The sequence below is a fragment of the Platalea leucorodia genome (genome assembly GCF_965183815.1).
Source record: "Platalea leucorodia genome assembly, chromosome: 3".
NCBI classification, from domain to species: domain Eukaryota; kingdom Metazoa; phylum Chordata; class Aves; order Pelecaniformes; family Threskiornithidae; genus Platalea; species Platalea leucorodia.
In genome coordinates, this window is record NC_138825.1 from 5,553,000 (window position 1) to 5,570,114 (window position 17,115).

The 17,115-nt window shown below is 40.1% G+C and overlaps 1 protein-coding gene across 1 annotated transcript in view; it reads left to right on the forward strand.

Moving 5' to 3' along the window:
• PLCB1 (phospholipase C beta 1) overlaps window positions 1-17,115 on the forward strand; it is a gene marked incomplete at its 5' end in the record, with an annotated part of 405,623 nt that overhangs the window by 2,380 nt on the left and 386,128 nt on the right. Inside the window, one exon of the mRNA XM_082305814.1 lies at window positions 9,796-9,873. Within this exon, the coding sequence (XP_082161940.1) occupies window positions 9,796-9,873 (78 nt within the window). The remainder of the gene's footprint in view (window positions 1-9,795; window positions 9,874-17,115) is intronic.

The window sequence follows — 17,115 nt, forward strand, 5'->3', positions numbered from 1 at the left end:
GATTTCAAGGGAAACGAATCTCCTTTGGCACTCTGGCTGTAAGAAGGTCTTCAGACGAACGCGTGTTCGGTGACTTTGAAAAGTATTTGCCTTTGAGTATCCAATAACTACTTCAGAGTCTTTGTTTTCTATCAAATTAATCTGCTTCAAAGGGTTTTTAAAAAATGATGATTATTAATCTGAACCTCTGTGGTCTCTCATGTAAATAGGCATGCACAAACTCTCCAGTGAAACAATAGGCTGTAATGAGAAATAGTAAACTAGAAAATGTAACAGTAAAATAGAATTGACCATAATGAGTACTTTGGATCTGCTGTGCTAACAGGGCTGTTCAGAAGAGCGAGGCTCACATACTGATGTTTATTATGCACCATTTTCTATTTACCGTTTCTGAGTGAGAACGGGAGTTCAGTTCTTCCACATCGCCCGTGCACTAGGACAGCATTCGTTCCTGTCCGAGGCATACCCTTATAGTACGCTTCCCTGCTGGTTTTTTTTTTGCAGTTTAAAGATGGCTCTATAGATTTTGCTTTGCATTTCATAAAGCAAAAGAGTGTTTTTGGTGAATTCCTATGACTTGTACCAAGTTTCAGCCCAAAGCAAAATTTTTCCAGCTGAGTTATAAACCACTGAAAAGTAGTGTTTTTTTTAAAATGGGAATGCTGGAAGGATTTAAACCAGAGCATGAGAGGCGTGTAAGGAATTTCATGGTGTATAGAGTAACAGTTGTTAAAGAATGTATTTGCCAGCTTTTAGAAGGATGCTGCAGTGTGGTGTGCAGAACAATCTGACAAAAGCTGTAGTGCTACAGAGTTTAAAACCGTTGGACCCACGGACTTCCCATCCTGAGCTTCTAGTAGCTCGGTGCCTAATTAGGGACTCTGAGGCTGCTAATAAGCAGATGTGGTACTGGTGGTGTTATATGGATCTCCTCTCTGAGGAACAGTGGTGAAGTCTGCTACCGGTTACACATCAACCTCATTCAGTGCCCGCCCCCCCAGTGTGATGATGATCCAGTTTGGAAGAGAAACACCTGAGCTTTGCTAAGAGGAGAGCAAGAGGTTACATCAGCCACTCAAGATGACATGCAGGCAGGTGGAAGGCAAGCAGCTCAGGAGGCTTGAAACTCCATTTCCTCTGCAGGCCATCTTCAGTTTCTAAATTGTAAAGGCATTAGGATCAATTAAAAAGTTCTGGATTTGCAAGACAAGTCACACTTGGGCATCGGGATTGGATGTAATATCACTTACCCCATCCAATGCCTAACAGAGTCTATTCACAAATTCTGTTTTGCATCAGGATATAAAGCACTGAAGTCAAACAGATGATTGTTGTCCTGTTACTTTGCTTTTCCTCACACTGTTTCTGTTTTATTCTATAACAGTATTACAGGTCGGAAAACAACTTTTAGAATTAACTCTTGTTCTTGATATGTAGATTGGATTCACAAGGCACTGAGCAGAAATAGCTGACATTTGAATAGGTGAAGGATAAAAGTGACTGTTGCTTAGGTGTTTTTTTGTGGATGTGTGCATGTGTGTGTCTGGTTTAAGATGCCAGTTGGCTGAGCGCTCGCTTCTTCATTGTGTTTCTTCATGCTGCTTTCAGTTGGGCCTTTATAACCACTTTTCCCTTACTAGTGGGAAGAGACTCTGAGTCTCTTAAGTACTGGGCTGGTCTTTGGACAGATGCACTCTCTTATTCCTAGAAAGAAGTCATATCTGTGAGAGAGAGGGAAGGCTTAAAGAAGAACTGACTTAATCCACTCTGCTGTAGTGAAACCCAGGTTATAATAGCTCTTCCTGATGAGAGTTTTAAAACAGTTTAATAAATAAATAAAAAGGATGTAATTAAGTCATGGGTGAAGCTCTTTTGCAGGGGCTTAAACTTAATGTAGCAGGAGGTGTTGCTAGCTGCGAAGGTTAATGAAACCTGAGTATAAAGGGGGACTTCTCTCTGGACTGCTCTGACCTCTGAAGGGGCTGAAACCTGCCTTCGCTGTCTTTTTTGCTTTATTTTTCTCTGGTTCGTAGTGGGAACAAGATAGACATAACTGAGTTAACAAATAGCTCAACAGCTAGAGCGCAGCTAAACCGATGTTTTTGAAGAGCAGTAGTTGGCACACTGAAGCGAGTTAATATGACGGTGTATATTCAAAAATAGATTTGTTTTCAGTTCTTGCTTAAAGGCTTTCTTATCTTCCCTAGTGATAATATGTACTTTACATGAAGAATTTGACTGGTCTCTCTGTGGCTTACGCTATTTACTTTTACTTGCAAGTTAACTATATCGGTAAGGTAATGTAACTCTACCTAAATTGAGGGACGTCCTGAAACAAACCTGCTGGTAGGTAGCACTGGCCAGTGGCTACAGCACTTCACAGGTATTCCAGTGAGCAGCAAAAATGAACCGAGGTCTTTTAAGTTCTATTTTAATGTTTTTTTTCTTAGAGCACTTCATCATCTTTATAAAACGTTTTTGAGCTCAGATGGTGAGTGCTATGTAAAGTTTTTGGGCTTCTTTATTTGTTTGGAATCTTTTAAAGAATATTATCAAGAGTCTGAGATACATCCCCTTTAACCTTTCAAGTAAATATAACAGCAGATATCATTATTATGGATAAGCTGAGATCAAACAAAGAAAAAACCTGGAAATTTTCAGAAGTGATTGTAAGCTATTGATGCTCAAGTAACTTGGGTTTTTTCCTGCCTTTTTTTTTTTCTTTAAACTCTGCACAAGTCTGTCACTACAGTACATTACTGAGGCCGTGAAAAATGAACAACCATTGTTCTGTGTGTATAAAACTAAAACAATAAACTGAAAAGAGTTTATTTTTTCTAAATGTTTTCAGTCTGGAGGGAAGAAGTTTCTTTAACATTCTAGAGTTTTTGTTGTTGTTTCTTTCTTTGTTGCTAATCTTTATGTAGTAAACAAATATCAGCTCTGTGCTATATAAAAATATTTTATCTAAATGAGTAGAAGTTGTGGTTTTGGTCTTTTGCAACACAGGAGAGTAATTAGATTGAATTTAAAATTTCTCAGTAGTTAACATTTAATAAAGGGGAAAGCCTGAACGTAGTTAACTCCTTTGGAAAGCTCTTGTTGACTTTAGCTTGGGGGTAAAAAAGATTTGGATCCCCCGCAGAATGATTAGATGCCTGCCTTGGAAGATCTGGTGAAGACTTCACATGTTTAAGTCACAGATAACATCTGTGTTATTGTAGCGTCTGAGCCCTTCGGAGGGTTGGTAGATACTAGGGAAACTGAAAATCAGAAAACAACTCTTTTAAGTAAGTGAGGAATTCTGTGTGAAAGGAAAGCTAACAGTGAGTTGAAGTTGTGCACTGTATGCTTTCTTCACTTTAATGTTTGAGTGCTCAAGACCTTTTTTGGGGGTTTGTTTTTGGTTGTTTTTTTTTTTTTTTCTTTTTTAAACAAAGGCTGTGGTGAAATAGAGAGTTAACTTTAATCATTATGGAGTCTTTTATCTATTATAAAGTAAACGCTTCATAAACACTTTTTAATTTATTTTCACAAGACCCATTAGATGACAAAACGTATTCCCAATTGTACTGCTGTAGGTCCAAAAAAAGAGACCAACATAAAAAACTTGCTAATTTTTAATCTGTGATTAGATACCTTGGACCTAATTTTCAGACTGCGTAGCACCATACAGTCAGATGTTCAGAATGACTCCCCAGTGACTTCAGATGAATTTGGGCTCAGCATCTCTAAAAATTAGAAAATGATATGTGGAAATACAGTTCCAGTCTTCCCTCAAAATCAGAATATAGCGTTTACGCCCATGAACAGACTGGTTTAAATGATTTGCTCAGCATCACATAAGAACTCTGGCAGTGATAAAATCTTCCTGATTGGTATTTGGCTACCTTAGCTATACATTTCTGCCTTTATTCCTTCTTTCTTGACTGCATACTTTGCAACATCTACTATAAATAAGGAGTCGTGCAGTCAAATCAAGGCTACCTAGGGTAAGGCTATAATTAGCCCAAGAGTATGGACATCCTGAGAAACAAGACAGGGTAGTCTGCTTCTGAGAAACCAATGCTGCTGAAGGTAGCTCTTTGAAACTTGCAGGTAGTCTTTAATTAGCAGAATGGCGACTTCTGTTGTGTGGTGCCATCACCAAAGTTTCTTCAGGGTTTGACCACTCTAATAGTGAAGAATATTTTCCTGCATGTTCCTATTGAACAAGTGGGATTTCAGTTTACAGGTCCTGTAAACTTAATTCCCGTTTTGGTTTCTTGTCCTGCTTCCAACCTCCAGCACTTATTTCACCTTCTCCAACATTTCCTTTTTGCTGTCTGTTCCTTTGCACGGCAGACTTGATTCTTCTGCCCTCAGTAAAAGAGGGTATCTTTATCCTTCTGAATTATTTCAGTGGTTCATTGCAAAACCAGGGGACGGGTACTCTCTCCCTCTTGCTCATAGTTCAGCTGTCAGTCTAAAGAAATTCATATTGCTAATTGTTTGGGTAATCCTGCTTAGTTCCAGTCTATTACACCCAGTGTATTATGGAATTTAACAGCTAATACATCTGCTGACCATGTGTAAAGTGTGGTTTTGCTATCCCTTCTCCTTTGCTCCTTCTCCACTCCCGCAAGCCTGTAATCCCCCTGGCTTATGGAGTGGCAAGAAAACTCTTTGCAGGGACTCTCCCCACACCTTTGCTGCAGCCTTACGTCCTTGCTCACCCAGAGTTCAAGCCCTTTCGCCAAAGTGAGAGAAAAGTTGCAGAATATTTTGCCTCTGCCAGAAACAATCTGTATTTCTTGCTTTGTGTTTGGAGGCAGTTTGGCAGAAATTTTCCAGGAGAAGGTTCAAGCAAATGAAATAACGAAGCGTGTAGAAGTATTCAGGTTATAGTTGGGGATGTTCAATGCCTCTCAAAATCCGAGGCAAAACCAGGAAACAACTGTCTGGCTTAATAAGGCAGTGCTGTGAGCCCCATCTGTTGTAAGAGCTGAAGATAAAGGCTGGTCTGCTTTTCTTTTTAAAATCTGCTGATGTGAATTTTGACTCCAGCTGTTTCTAAGAAACATCATTTTCTATATATGATTTATTAAAACACTCATCTGACTCATGGTCTTGGTAGTTGACAAGGTACATGTAGATTTTCATCCCTCTGTAAGTACTTTTAAGGTCCAGTAGGAACTTTACATCTATGGCAGGACTGACCCGATACTTGCATTGCAGGCACGCTAATCCCAGCCTGTGACGTCCTCTGATCATTTTAACACTGGACTGCGCTTGGCACAAAACACAGAGGCAATAGCGTTACACCCTTGCCTTAATACATACTGAATGAAGTACATGGAGTTCTGGGAGCAAGGGCCAAAGCCCGGGACGTAGGCTGCAGAGTGGTGCACCCTTACGTAGCTATTTTTTCTCACCTCGTGTCTTTTTGTGTCTTACCAGTGACGGCTGAGGAGTAGGGCAGAAGGCTGCATCCCTCGTGGCTGGATGCACAGCCTGGTGGTGGGGGTGCTCTGAGGAGTAGCAAGCACGGGCGTACAGTTAGAAAGGAACTAAACCAAGGCTTCCACCCTCTTCACTGTTTGGCTTTGTTTGATAGTCTTTATTGGTCACTAATATTAAAATGGAGGTGGCACTTTTTGCTCACTGATGTTAGATGTAGCCTAGGAGACCGGCACTTAAAATCAGACCTTGAAACAGTTACCTGGCAGGCACTTAAATATGGATTTGTCCATTGATCTTCTGTGCCCGTGTTCAGCTGTGCCTGGTTGGTAAGGATCCCAAAATTCTCTGTGGCACTCTGTGGGCATAAATTTGAAACCTTTTTGTTTAAAAGTAGAAAATAAAGAATATTGCTAATGCAGGGTCTGAGGCTGTACAGCCAATTAGGAGGCAACTTAATGGAATAAGTATAGAACAACCACATTACTCATTTGATGCTGTGAAATTGGAGGAAAGTAGAGAATTGGCCCTAAGTCAACAAATAAAAAGGTGGGGGGCTTTTAAAGGTGAAATTAAAAGCCCTTTTAAAAAATTATTCACTTAAGTTTAGACTGGTATATGCGGCACACTGGGACTGCCAGGTTAGGGACACTCCAAGTCTTTCTATTTAAGGAATTTGCAATAGCAGTCTGTCAGAAACAAAGCCACTGGCTGGCAGAAGCGCCCATGGGTGGCGTTTAAAAGGCCTGATAAGCCACACCTATTTGCATCGTTGACTGGGACACTCTGCCTTTCTCTTCTTCCTCTCCCCTTTCTGGTCATGTCTGATGTTTGCCTTGGTCACCTCCTCCCGTTTCTTTTCTTGTATTCTTGGAAGTGTCCCAGGAATCTGGGGCTCCTACCCAAAGGGCTGCTTGCTTTGTTGACATCCAGAGGATGGTAAGAGCTGTGCCCCTACGGGACACCAAAATAAGTGTTAATTTCCAAACCTGTCAGCTTTAGAGATGCACAACACTGAGCTTTCCCCCCCTCTTCTGTTTTATTCTCACATTCTGGATCTGGGTGGGTCAGGGAAGAAATGAATGTCTGCTCCCTATTTGTTTGTCCTTCAAGTTTTGTTTGTTTGTTTTCCCTTTATCTGTTGCGTCCTGTCTGTTACCCTCTTCTTCAGGGTTGTGTATGGTTGGTAAATCTGTCCAGGGGAGTTATGAGAGTGGTCAGCTTTTTGGGTGAGGAAATTGAATTAACGGGCTTCAGGATACTCTCATGAATGACTGCAGGTGTGTCTGCTAGGTAATAAACCACAGTTTTTCCCAATAGTTTTTGTAAATAAATGTACCAGACAATTGTAATTTGAAACAAATTTCTATTTCAGAGCCTTGAACCACTCTTCTTCTTGAATGTATAGCATATAAAGGGTTTTTCATGTATCTTTTTGTTTGTTGCCTGCCTTTGCAAGCCCTGATTGCAGAGCAGTGTAAAAGCAACAGACCTGTTTCACGTGACAAAGGACTCGGCGTTCATGTGGAGTGGGGAGCAGGACTTGCAGAGCTGACTAGTGAAGTTTATTTCCATTCCTCTACACCCAGAACTAAGGAGTGTGGCTTTTGGTGGCAGGGCCTTAGAAGAGTTATAGTTAGCCTGTAGACTACATAAAACATTGTGCACATGACTTTTATTACTGCTCTTAACTGTGTGGAAGAGTTCCCAAGACACATGTTACACAGTTACATGTACAAAGTTGTTCTCAGATCTTGTGTTTGTATACACCGTGACAGCGTGGGGTTCTTGCATTCATCAGCATGTTAATTGTGCTACGCTTAATGTCAGAGTAGCGTAGCTAATTTAGAAAAGAGGCATAATGGAAAACTACCTATTTTTGATTAAAAACCCAAACTTACTGGAGCACAGAGGATCTTTAATTTAAGACTTGTCGTTATCCCTGTCATGATAAGGTTTCCTTTATGTCACCTAGTAGATATTGAAGGCTCTTTCCCCTCATCCTGCACTTTTTTGAGTCTGATAATTTTACAACCCACATCTACAAAAGTATTACTTTGACAGCTGTATGTCATCAGCACAGACAAATCCAAACAGCTTTTGGGTTGAAGCAACTGATTTGAAATGATTAACCGGCAAAATTGATTAATCCTAGACATAATTGTTTCATGCCTGTCTATTTCCCATCACTTCCTTCTCTCGCCCCTGAAGTTGTGTATGTCTCATCCCAAGGCAGAAGGACACTTAGTCTTTTTCTTTCCTCATTTTACATGCTTGCACACAGGCTGCATGGGACATAACTGTCCTTTTTTAGCTTATTTCATTATGTCTCCAGAGCAGTTTTTTTTTTTCCCCTCTTTTTGAATGGCAGAGGTTTAAGAACACTTTTGTAGGAGCTTGTGGATATAGACAGCCAGTCAACATCTCTTCAGGGCCTGGCATGTTTTAAAGATAAATTTGCCTGTTGCACTCAAACAGTACCTGACTCTTAGGTGTACAAGATGCTAGAAACAGGGGAAAAAATGGAGGGTACAAATTCTGTATGTCTGTTCCCTTAGGGGAAGTGCATATAACACTTTTCTTCTAATGAGGAGAAGAAGGGTCAGTGGAGCTTTGTGCACTACCTCTGATCCCAGCTGGGGCATTCCCATAGCACCGCCTGGCATTGGTACAGCCGCACGTGTTCCCAGCATCCAAAAGCTCACGTGGCACCCATTTGAGCGTCAGTGTACCTGTGGTGCAGTTAATCCACAGCCTGGATCTTCCAGTTATAAAAAGGACTTTTACGCTCAATTAAGGGTTTGATCTTGTATTTCTTCTTAGTGTAGAACTTGTTCTTCGATTTATATTTCTCTTGTGCTGAGATAAAAACATGCTTCATGCTTGACTCCATTTTATTCTTCTGTTTGTTTCCCCCCCCCGGCTTCTGACTGGTGCTGGGCCTGTCACTTAGCTTCTTTGGGTCCCATTTTTTCCAGCTGTAAACTGGGAATAATTCAAGTTCCCTGTTTCACAAATGCCCGTTGCTGGGAGTTCGATACTCTGTCACAAAGGACTGTACTGGTGGCATAATATAGAGAAGAGTTATCTTTTTGCCTTGGAAATGGCACTTGCATAAGTTCATTTTTATTTATTTATGGTAATGTCACTTCCATCAACTTTATTTGCACTTAGAAAAAACACAGTTAAATACATTTGATGTAAATTTGAACCTATTAAAGCCCATTTTTTTCCTTAAAGGAATATAGATTGACCTCACATATTGCTGCTCTGGAAATAGGTGAATGCTAAAGCTGTAATATACCTGTAACATTTTAACAGAAATATATGTCCTTTTTGAGGAGGAATTGTGTGTTTAGCCTGGTTTCCTGTGGAGATAAGGCTTAAGCAATTTTTCTGTCTGCCTGTCTTCCTTCTCTTTTCTGTGCTTCCTCCATAACTTTTAAATTGAGTTTGGCAAACAGGTAGAGGTCTCAAGACAACAGCGTTTTTACAGATGTCATGAAAAATAGTAGAGGAAAGAGAGGAAGAATCCTATTAGGACCAGGCTGCGCTGATGTCAATTATTGTTAGGCACCAGTAAATCCCAATGGGTGAGAGATGTAATGAACGCCCACCTGCGGGAAAGGCTTCCCTTAGAGCTTGTATCTCCCGAGTCAGGTCCCTGCTGTCAGTCAGAATACATCAATATGGAGGAAGCCAGGCTGCCTTACTTACAGTGCTTCTAAATGTGCTTGGTTTTAAATGACCTGAGCTATGGATGTTACCAGAGTAGACAGATTTTCAACTGATTTGGAGGTGGGGTGGATTGTGTATACTTCCATTACTAAAATCTTCATAGTTGGATTGTAGAAAAAATAGAAAAATACTAATGGAAAGTAATTGTCAGAAGTCTTAATGTAGTGGATATTATTCCGAGTTTTCTAGGCAAATTCAGTCTTTGTATGTTAAAGTAGAGCTTATAGGCATTTAGCTCTTGTTTATATCTGAAGGTTAATTTGGATCAAGGTGGGCAGTGGACTTCTGAGAACTATAGTACTTTACTATGTGGGCGCTAGTTTGACAGTGTGTTATGTCTGTTTAACTTCATCTACTTCCAGCTTTTCTGGAGTAACTCCACGTGTTGACAAGTCTGGAGTTATTTAGTGCTGTCTTCTCAGTAATGGAAATACGTTATGTCAGAAAAATGGAGATTAGACAGGTGATACTAAATACTTTTAGTGACATCTTGCTAGCAATACCTTCAGGGTAATTTCTAGATGTTGCAATTCATTAATATGGGTGGCAAAGTAGCTAGTGCATAATTATGTGTTCTGTGTGCTGACATGGATTTTGTTTGTCCTTTTTTTCTTCCAGGACTCCACTGTTGTGACTCCAATTATTCTCAGAACAGATCCACAGGGATTTTTCTTTTACTGGACAGATCAAAATAAGGTAAGAGAAAAGGTTCCTGCTCCAGAATGGTTCTTTCTGTTTTCTGTGGTGTGACGGGCAGGAATTGGGAGGCTTTGCATGCCAGTCCTGGCACAGCAGACGAGCATTACATCAGCGTATGTTCCTCTGCTATTCTGGGGAGCAAATACAACAGGCCTGTGGTTCATCCCTGGTGCACAAAACATGGAGAGATGGATGGAAAACTTGGTAATTTCCGGCCATGTTAATGGTCTGGTGGCCAGTGAGGTGTATAATTGTCCTGGTTTACAGGCAAGGATCCATTGGGGATGCTGTTGTGGTTCATAGTTGCCTTGTGGTTTCTCTATCTTGCCTTAAGTCCACTGAGGATTTTGGCTGCGGTGCACAGCAGACCCAGAAATCCCAGAGGCCAGAGCTCCCTTTGAACTGTTCCTCCTGAACTGCCACATGCTCCCTGGCCATGCCTGCTGGGCCACGTCACTAAGTTCTTACTAATCCTTGCTGGACACTTACTTTCTTTTAAAAACATTCCGGTGTGCTTAGATCACTCTTACGGCTGGGGAGCTGTTGGGAAAGCTCATGGCCTGATTCATCGCTGCGTTACTCCAGTTTCACATCCGTGTCACCCCTTGAAATCAGCACTGTGGTGTTCCCAGCTGTTGGAGACTTGTGGAGCTGCACTGGGGTGAAAGTGTATCCGTACCCTGAACAATTGGATGCAGTTTATTTCATATACCGTATCAGACATATAATGGAAAATTATTGTTGCTATTGTTATAGCAAAATACTCTATGAAAACTAGGAACTGAATGAGTTCCTCCTTCTTTTACAGATGAATTTTCAAGTACTTACGAAGTAAGTGCTTGTACTGGTTCCCTGTTGAAAATGGTGTTAGAACTTGGTATTGCTTGAGCGTTGGCCTTGTGTTGGAGTATATGCCAAAATGACTAAATACGTACTTGTAGCATTCTGGCTATGGAACCTGGTTTACCAGTTGTGTCGCTGTTTTTCAGTTCTTCTTCTTGATTTTATGTTTAGATACCAGTGCAAAAATTGTTTTAGGAGGTAGCAACCATTAAATGTGCAGACTGTACAGGCAATTTTCTGTTACATTAGATCATATTTATCTTCCTGTGTTTGCTTTTTAGAGGAGGTGGATCACAGTTTTGAGTCAATGTATCTGGAAATCATATCATGGAGTTATAATAAAAATCTTGTCTGTCTTTGCTTGTGCTTGTACAAGGTGGTGGTGGTGGTTAATAGTGCGTTCATCTGTTGACAGTCCAGAGTTGTTAAATTACTGCCCAAAGAAGCAAAGTGAAAGCCCTCAGAAGTTGAAGGATATGACTGATTTACACCAGCCCAGTAGCTATGCCAGAGCACAGTGCAGTCTTCTGTCTTGTTTCTTCCCTTGCATAAACTACTTGTATAAGCTGAAAAATAGTGGCAAACTTTGAAATAGTAAGTGGAAACCCAGAGTTGATTGGAGAGTTTATTTCGCTTTTAATTTGTTTGGCACTAAGACCTCCTTCAGTTTCCTACTGTTGTCTGTAAAAACAATGTCTTGAAGCAATTCTGTGAAGAATAGCTATTTATAGAATTGTTGTTCTCATGTTCATGAAAAAATGTATTTATAATGCTCAGAGCATTTTGTAAAAGGTTGGGTATTTGTACAAGAGATGTAGGTGTCAGTTTGATTTTTAAACTTGCAAATCAAGTCTCTGTAAAGGGCAATGAGAGGGTTTTTTTTCTGGTTAATAATTCATGACAGCTAGGTGAAGCTTGTTTCTAAACCCCAACCTAGCAGTGTCTATTTAAAGAAAGTAAATATATTCCTATTGGGGTGCTGATAGTGCAAGGACCAGGAAGGAAATGCCACTTTCTGCTTTTGCAGAGAATGGTTGGGTTCATGTTTATTGTGAAATTACAAATATATTGAAAAAGGAGGTTATATAGGAAATTCTCTTAATTTCCTTCTCTTTGTGTAAAGTGATCGTGTGATGACAGTGGAACTATGTGAAGAAATAATATCAGGACAATACCTCTATGTGATTGCTTTCTCTTTTTTTCTCTCCTAGTTATTATTTTTTAAGCAATTGCTTTTGTCATAATCAGGGCCTGTTATTTTCTGAGTATGGAAGGACAGGCATTGCTAAACAAAGTGATGAACTGAGAAGCCTGCCTGCCAGTGTCCTCGGTCAGACACATTTTCCTGGGAGCAGACTACAAATGGGTATGGAGACAAGGCACGAGTAGCAGTCATCTTTCTAGCCATTTGACTGTCCTGTTTGCCAGACACTGTGCAAAGCAGTAAATTACTGCCTGGGTAATGGTATGGCTTTTAAATTAGGAATCTTGCTTCTTTGGTTGCTGTTGCCTTATCAGTAAAGTTATAAAAAAATTACATGAATCACTGGGTGGGGAGGGGGGAGAGAACAACAACAAAAAAAAGCCACTCCCCTGTGTTAAATTTTTATTTAGCTTAGGGAACTGGTGGTTGTAGCTCTGCAGCTTTCTCGAACTTGTTGGCTGGTTGAGCTGTTTCTTGCGTTGTTTTCTTGTTCCCTTCCTTTTTGTGTTTCTTTTCTGTTGCAGAGAAAGGAAAATAATAGGTAGTGCCTAGTGTCTAGCAGTGTATCTGGGCAGTCTTTTAGATTGTTCTTTGTGCAGTCAGAGCTCAACGGTCCTGGTAAAGATGCATGTTCAGTGCAGCCCTCCACCAATGTCACTGACCCCATCTTGTAGTTCTCCAATCCTCCCAGGGTTTGCAGCCCAATTGGCGAGACTCGATAATGCTGGAGTTGAACAGATGATGGATCAAAAAGGCTGCCAATAAAGTCATTCTTACCAAGAAGTTTTATATATGTGACCAGTCTGGACTCTTCACTTGCTGTCCCCTGTAGCTTTCTGGTAAGTTAGTTAATAGCAAATTTCATGCTTGCAGGAGCCATATGCTCCTAATCCTAGGTCTGTAGTTTCAGATCCATGCCACTTATGTTATGCCACACGTGAAAGACTAAGGATGGCCCTTCTTGTGGTATGAGATAGCAGCAGCAGCCAGGCTTAGCGGAGCCATCCTCTCGGCATTTACTTCTCGAGCAGGAACAGAACTTGGAAAGAAGGCAGGCTGAAGAGACAAAGAGTTCTCAGAAGCCTGCTTTGCAGCAGCATGGGTATCTGACAACTTATAGGCAAGGCAAACAGTACACTCAGTTCAAGACTCCTTCAGTGCAAAATAAGTATCCGTGTGCCTTGCGTATCTCTTCATGACTGGCTGTGATTTGACCATTTAATTATGTTTGGGCTGGCTCCAACGTGTTATGCCAGGTACCCAGGTCCAGCACGACTGCTTTTGCACATTACCAAGAGCCATATTAAAAAGTGGTTGATCAAACTTCTCTGTTTGAATGACTTTATCTGCAGAGTAAACAGTAGCCTCGGATAAAAATGCATACAGGTTCTTCTGACCATAGGCCATTTCTCTTTGATTTTTATGTGCTAGGTTCACCTTCGCTGCCCATCCTAGTACGGTCATACCTGCCGTGAAGGTCTGTTAAGTTCATTTAAGCTCTGATCTTACAATTTGGAATATTTAAAATAATAAAAAATTAATATTAATATTAATATTATTAATTAATAGAATTAATATTATTAATAATTATTAAATATACTACCAATATTTTATTATTGACTAAAATAAATAAAATAATATTAAAAATTAAATATTTGCATATTTAAGTATATTTTACTGTCATGAGTAAAGATAATCTTCCAAAATAAAGTCATAGATAGTATTTTGCTGTTTTCTGGTAACAACAAGGAAATTTGAACCTTTTTATTTTAAACAGATGGCAGGACAGCTTTCTGATTTTACTTGTATTTTTCAGTATGAAATTCTTTTGTTGCTGAAGGTTCTGGAATATTTGCTTCATCTGTATGCAGAGTGCTGTCTTATTTCATATTATTACTTGAATGATTCTCAACATGGGTTTTAAAAAAGAAAAATTAATTAATGTGACAAGCTAGCGTCTGTTATATCTTATTGTTTCTGTAATCTTTCTCAACTATAGCAAAACCAGACAATATTCATTGCATTGTCATATTTTTAGGACCCGACTACAACATATCTCAATTCCTTGCTACTTTTTAAAAAAAAAAAAAAAGGAATGCCATTTCTTTCATTTGTTTATTCTCATCATGTGTGTTGAAGAAAGATAAATCAAAACTCAACCAGGTGAAGAGAAAGTCTACTAGAATAAAAAGGAGTGATAATAAAAAGCATTTCTCAGGAGATGAGAAGAGGCTGGAAGCGTTTGGTGTGTTTAGCCTAGCTAGCAAAGCAAAGCCAGAGAAAGACTGTGATTTCTGTCTATGAATAAATATCTCAATGGATGCATAGGCAGAGCAGGAGAAGAAATATGTCTTGTCAGAGAGTTTGTGCATTGTTATTCTTGCATCCTTCGGCTGAAAGTTCTGTTACACAATCAAATGGATGTTAGGAGAAGACACTTAGCCATTGACTCAGTGCAGTTCTGACACTGCCTAAGAAAAGGAGTAAAAGGAGGAAAGCAACTAATTGCTTTTACGGTGGAGCCATTTAGGTTTTTAAGAGTCTGAGGATGGTATAATATGCTGTCCTCTTCATCTCACTAGCACGTACTGATTTATTTCTCTTTATTTTTAAAGCTAGGTTAACGCACTGACATGGCAGCATGCTGAAAACAGAGGATGCAGACGCAGTCTCATCCACAGTACCATGAAAAGAGATCAGCTAACAGTCTGTGTCATGAAACTAAATTTAAGTGTCTAGTTCTGGGGCGTCAACAGTGATTTCTAATGCCTCCTGCAGAAATGCTATTGTAAACAGATGCTGATCCCCTTTGTCCAAAGGAAGTTTGTGCTGAGAAACCACTGCAAGTGGTGAAGTGATGCTTACTCTGTAGGAGGGAATGTGTGGCTGAAGCTCCCCTCCTCTACCAGTTGCCATTAGAGCAGTAGCACAGCCCAACCGAATGGTTTATCAGGAGGGAGTCTGCTTCAGAGGCTAGTTTGCACAATTCATAGTTCAAGTTTTCATGCGTATTTGAGAGAAGGTGGGGTGATGAGACCACAGCGGTACAGAAGTACCTACAGCCCGGTATTTCCCCCAGCCCTGGCTTGCTCAGACTGACAGGCTGAGGATATCTAAAGGCAGAGAGACTCAATCTGTACAGCTTTTTAGTAATAACAACTTTGCAATTTTCAGGGGAAGGAGCGGGGGTAGTTTCTTCTCTTACAGGGATAAGCCTGGTTTTATGCGTGAACATCGCTGACGGAACTGGTACTAACATGCTGTAGCTCAACCACAGAATATGAGCTTGCTACAAGAGCCTGTAGCAAAAATACTGTACCTTGAGCTGGAGCTTTCTCATGTCATGAGACTGCATGAAGTGGTTCCTTAGGATAAAAGAGGAGAAGAGGTGGCCTTTTTCCAGCTGCTAGGGATTTTGGCTGTGTTATTTAAGAGAGTTCTTTCGTGGCTGTTTTGAATCGGGGCTTTAAAACAATTGGGTCAATATTTGTACTGCCCTATGGGTCAAAGATCTTTTCATTACATCTTTATATGTTTTACAGTACATTTGACAAGCATACAATAAAGGCTGAAGTTAATAAATCAATATTTAAAATATATCTAATAATTTAATGAGAATAATGTAATATTTACTACTGCTAGGTTTAAAAATACCTGCTCCAAACCCCAACTGTTTGGCTTAATTTATTCAAGAGCAAGGGTACTCAGTGATGCATCTCACTGCTAAAAACATCCAAGAAGTGCATCATTAAACATGTATTCACACTTCTCTTTCTGGTATGTAAAAGGAAAAAAAAACCCAAAACCTAAATAACTAGACCCTTTGAAGGACTGAGATTATAAATATCATTAATTACATGAGAAAGGATGGTGCATGTCTCTCCACATAAGGGATTATTTTAACATGTACAATGAAAAACTCCCTCTTCTTCCTCATTCCTTCAGCACCTCTAGCATTTCAGCAGTCAACATCTCTTATTATTAATATTGTTAATTAATATTGGATACATGGGCCTCTATCACACGATTTGTCATACAAATAGATTTGCCTTTGCTTTAGCTGCAGAAGACAGGAGTCAGAACAACTTGGATCCATGTACCGTACCGCCATTCTACCAGGCGCCAAAAAAGACTTCTATATGTACGTCTTTATGGAGGGGGTTTTTTGGTTTATTAGTAGCAAACTCTATGTTAAATAACTTGTGTTCTCAGTGGTCCAGTACTTGTGGTGCTTCTTCATGGAATTCTTTAGAAACATTATGAATAATCTACATACGCACATTCTCTGGTGTCAAACTGGCATCAACAGAAATAATACCAAAGCTAGGAAAGTTTCTTGTCAGAAGGACCCTTGTCATAGCAAATTATAATCCTTTCCAATTGAAGAGAAGGTTACGTTCATTCCATGAATGGTGTTGCTCAGGACTTGCTCCATTTACTGCATATGTGAACTGTAATGGGAAGCTGTGGGTGGATTGCCTCTGATTTTTGAGGGCAGGGGTCGCTTGCTATATTTCAGCTGGAAATTTAAGGAGTGAGGGCTTTCAGGCTCCTGAAGGTGGACAAGGTCTGGAGGAGGTGATGCTAGTCTTTTGGCACAGTTAGATGGAGTTGGATTGGAATCTTTTTCAAAATAAGTCAGTCACATGCTGGAAGAGGTGGCACAGAGTAGTTTTCAATGGAAGTCTGGATGAAGACTCCACTTGGGCAAGGAGCTGTGGTGATGTGAAGTTTTGCTTCTCAATGACACTGGAAATTGGGAGTGAACCTGAAGCAGCTAGTAAAATAACTGTGGTGGCACAGCAAATAATCTGAGCTTTTGCCTGGGTTTCGCAGTTGTCTTGATTAATGAATTTGAGGTATAATGTTAGGAGCTGCCATAGTGGCGTTAGAAGCTTGAGACCAGGGATGTCATTGCTGGAATGCAAGTGCCAATTTTTGGATAAGAAGATGACTCGCAAATACTGACATCCAAAGTTGTGTGTCTGTCACGTTTTTAACGGGATATGGAAGAGAATCTCTTCAAGGATGTAACCGCTTGCTAAGGGACTGTTGTAACCATTAGGCTGAGCAGTGCAGAAATCGCAAGCGAAATCCTAAAGGTGAGTTCTTCTTCCAGTGAAGATGCAGTTATCAGATAACACAGCATAAAAGTCAACTTGTCAAAAGTAGAGAAGCTAATCTGTAACAGG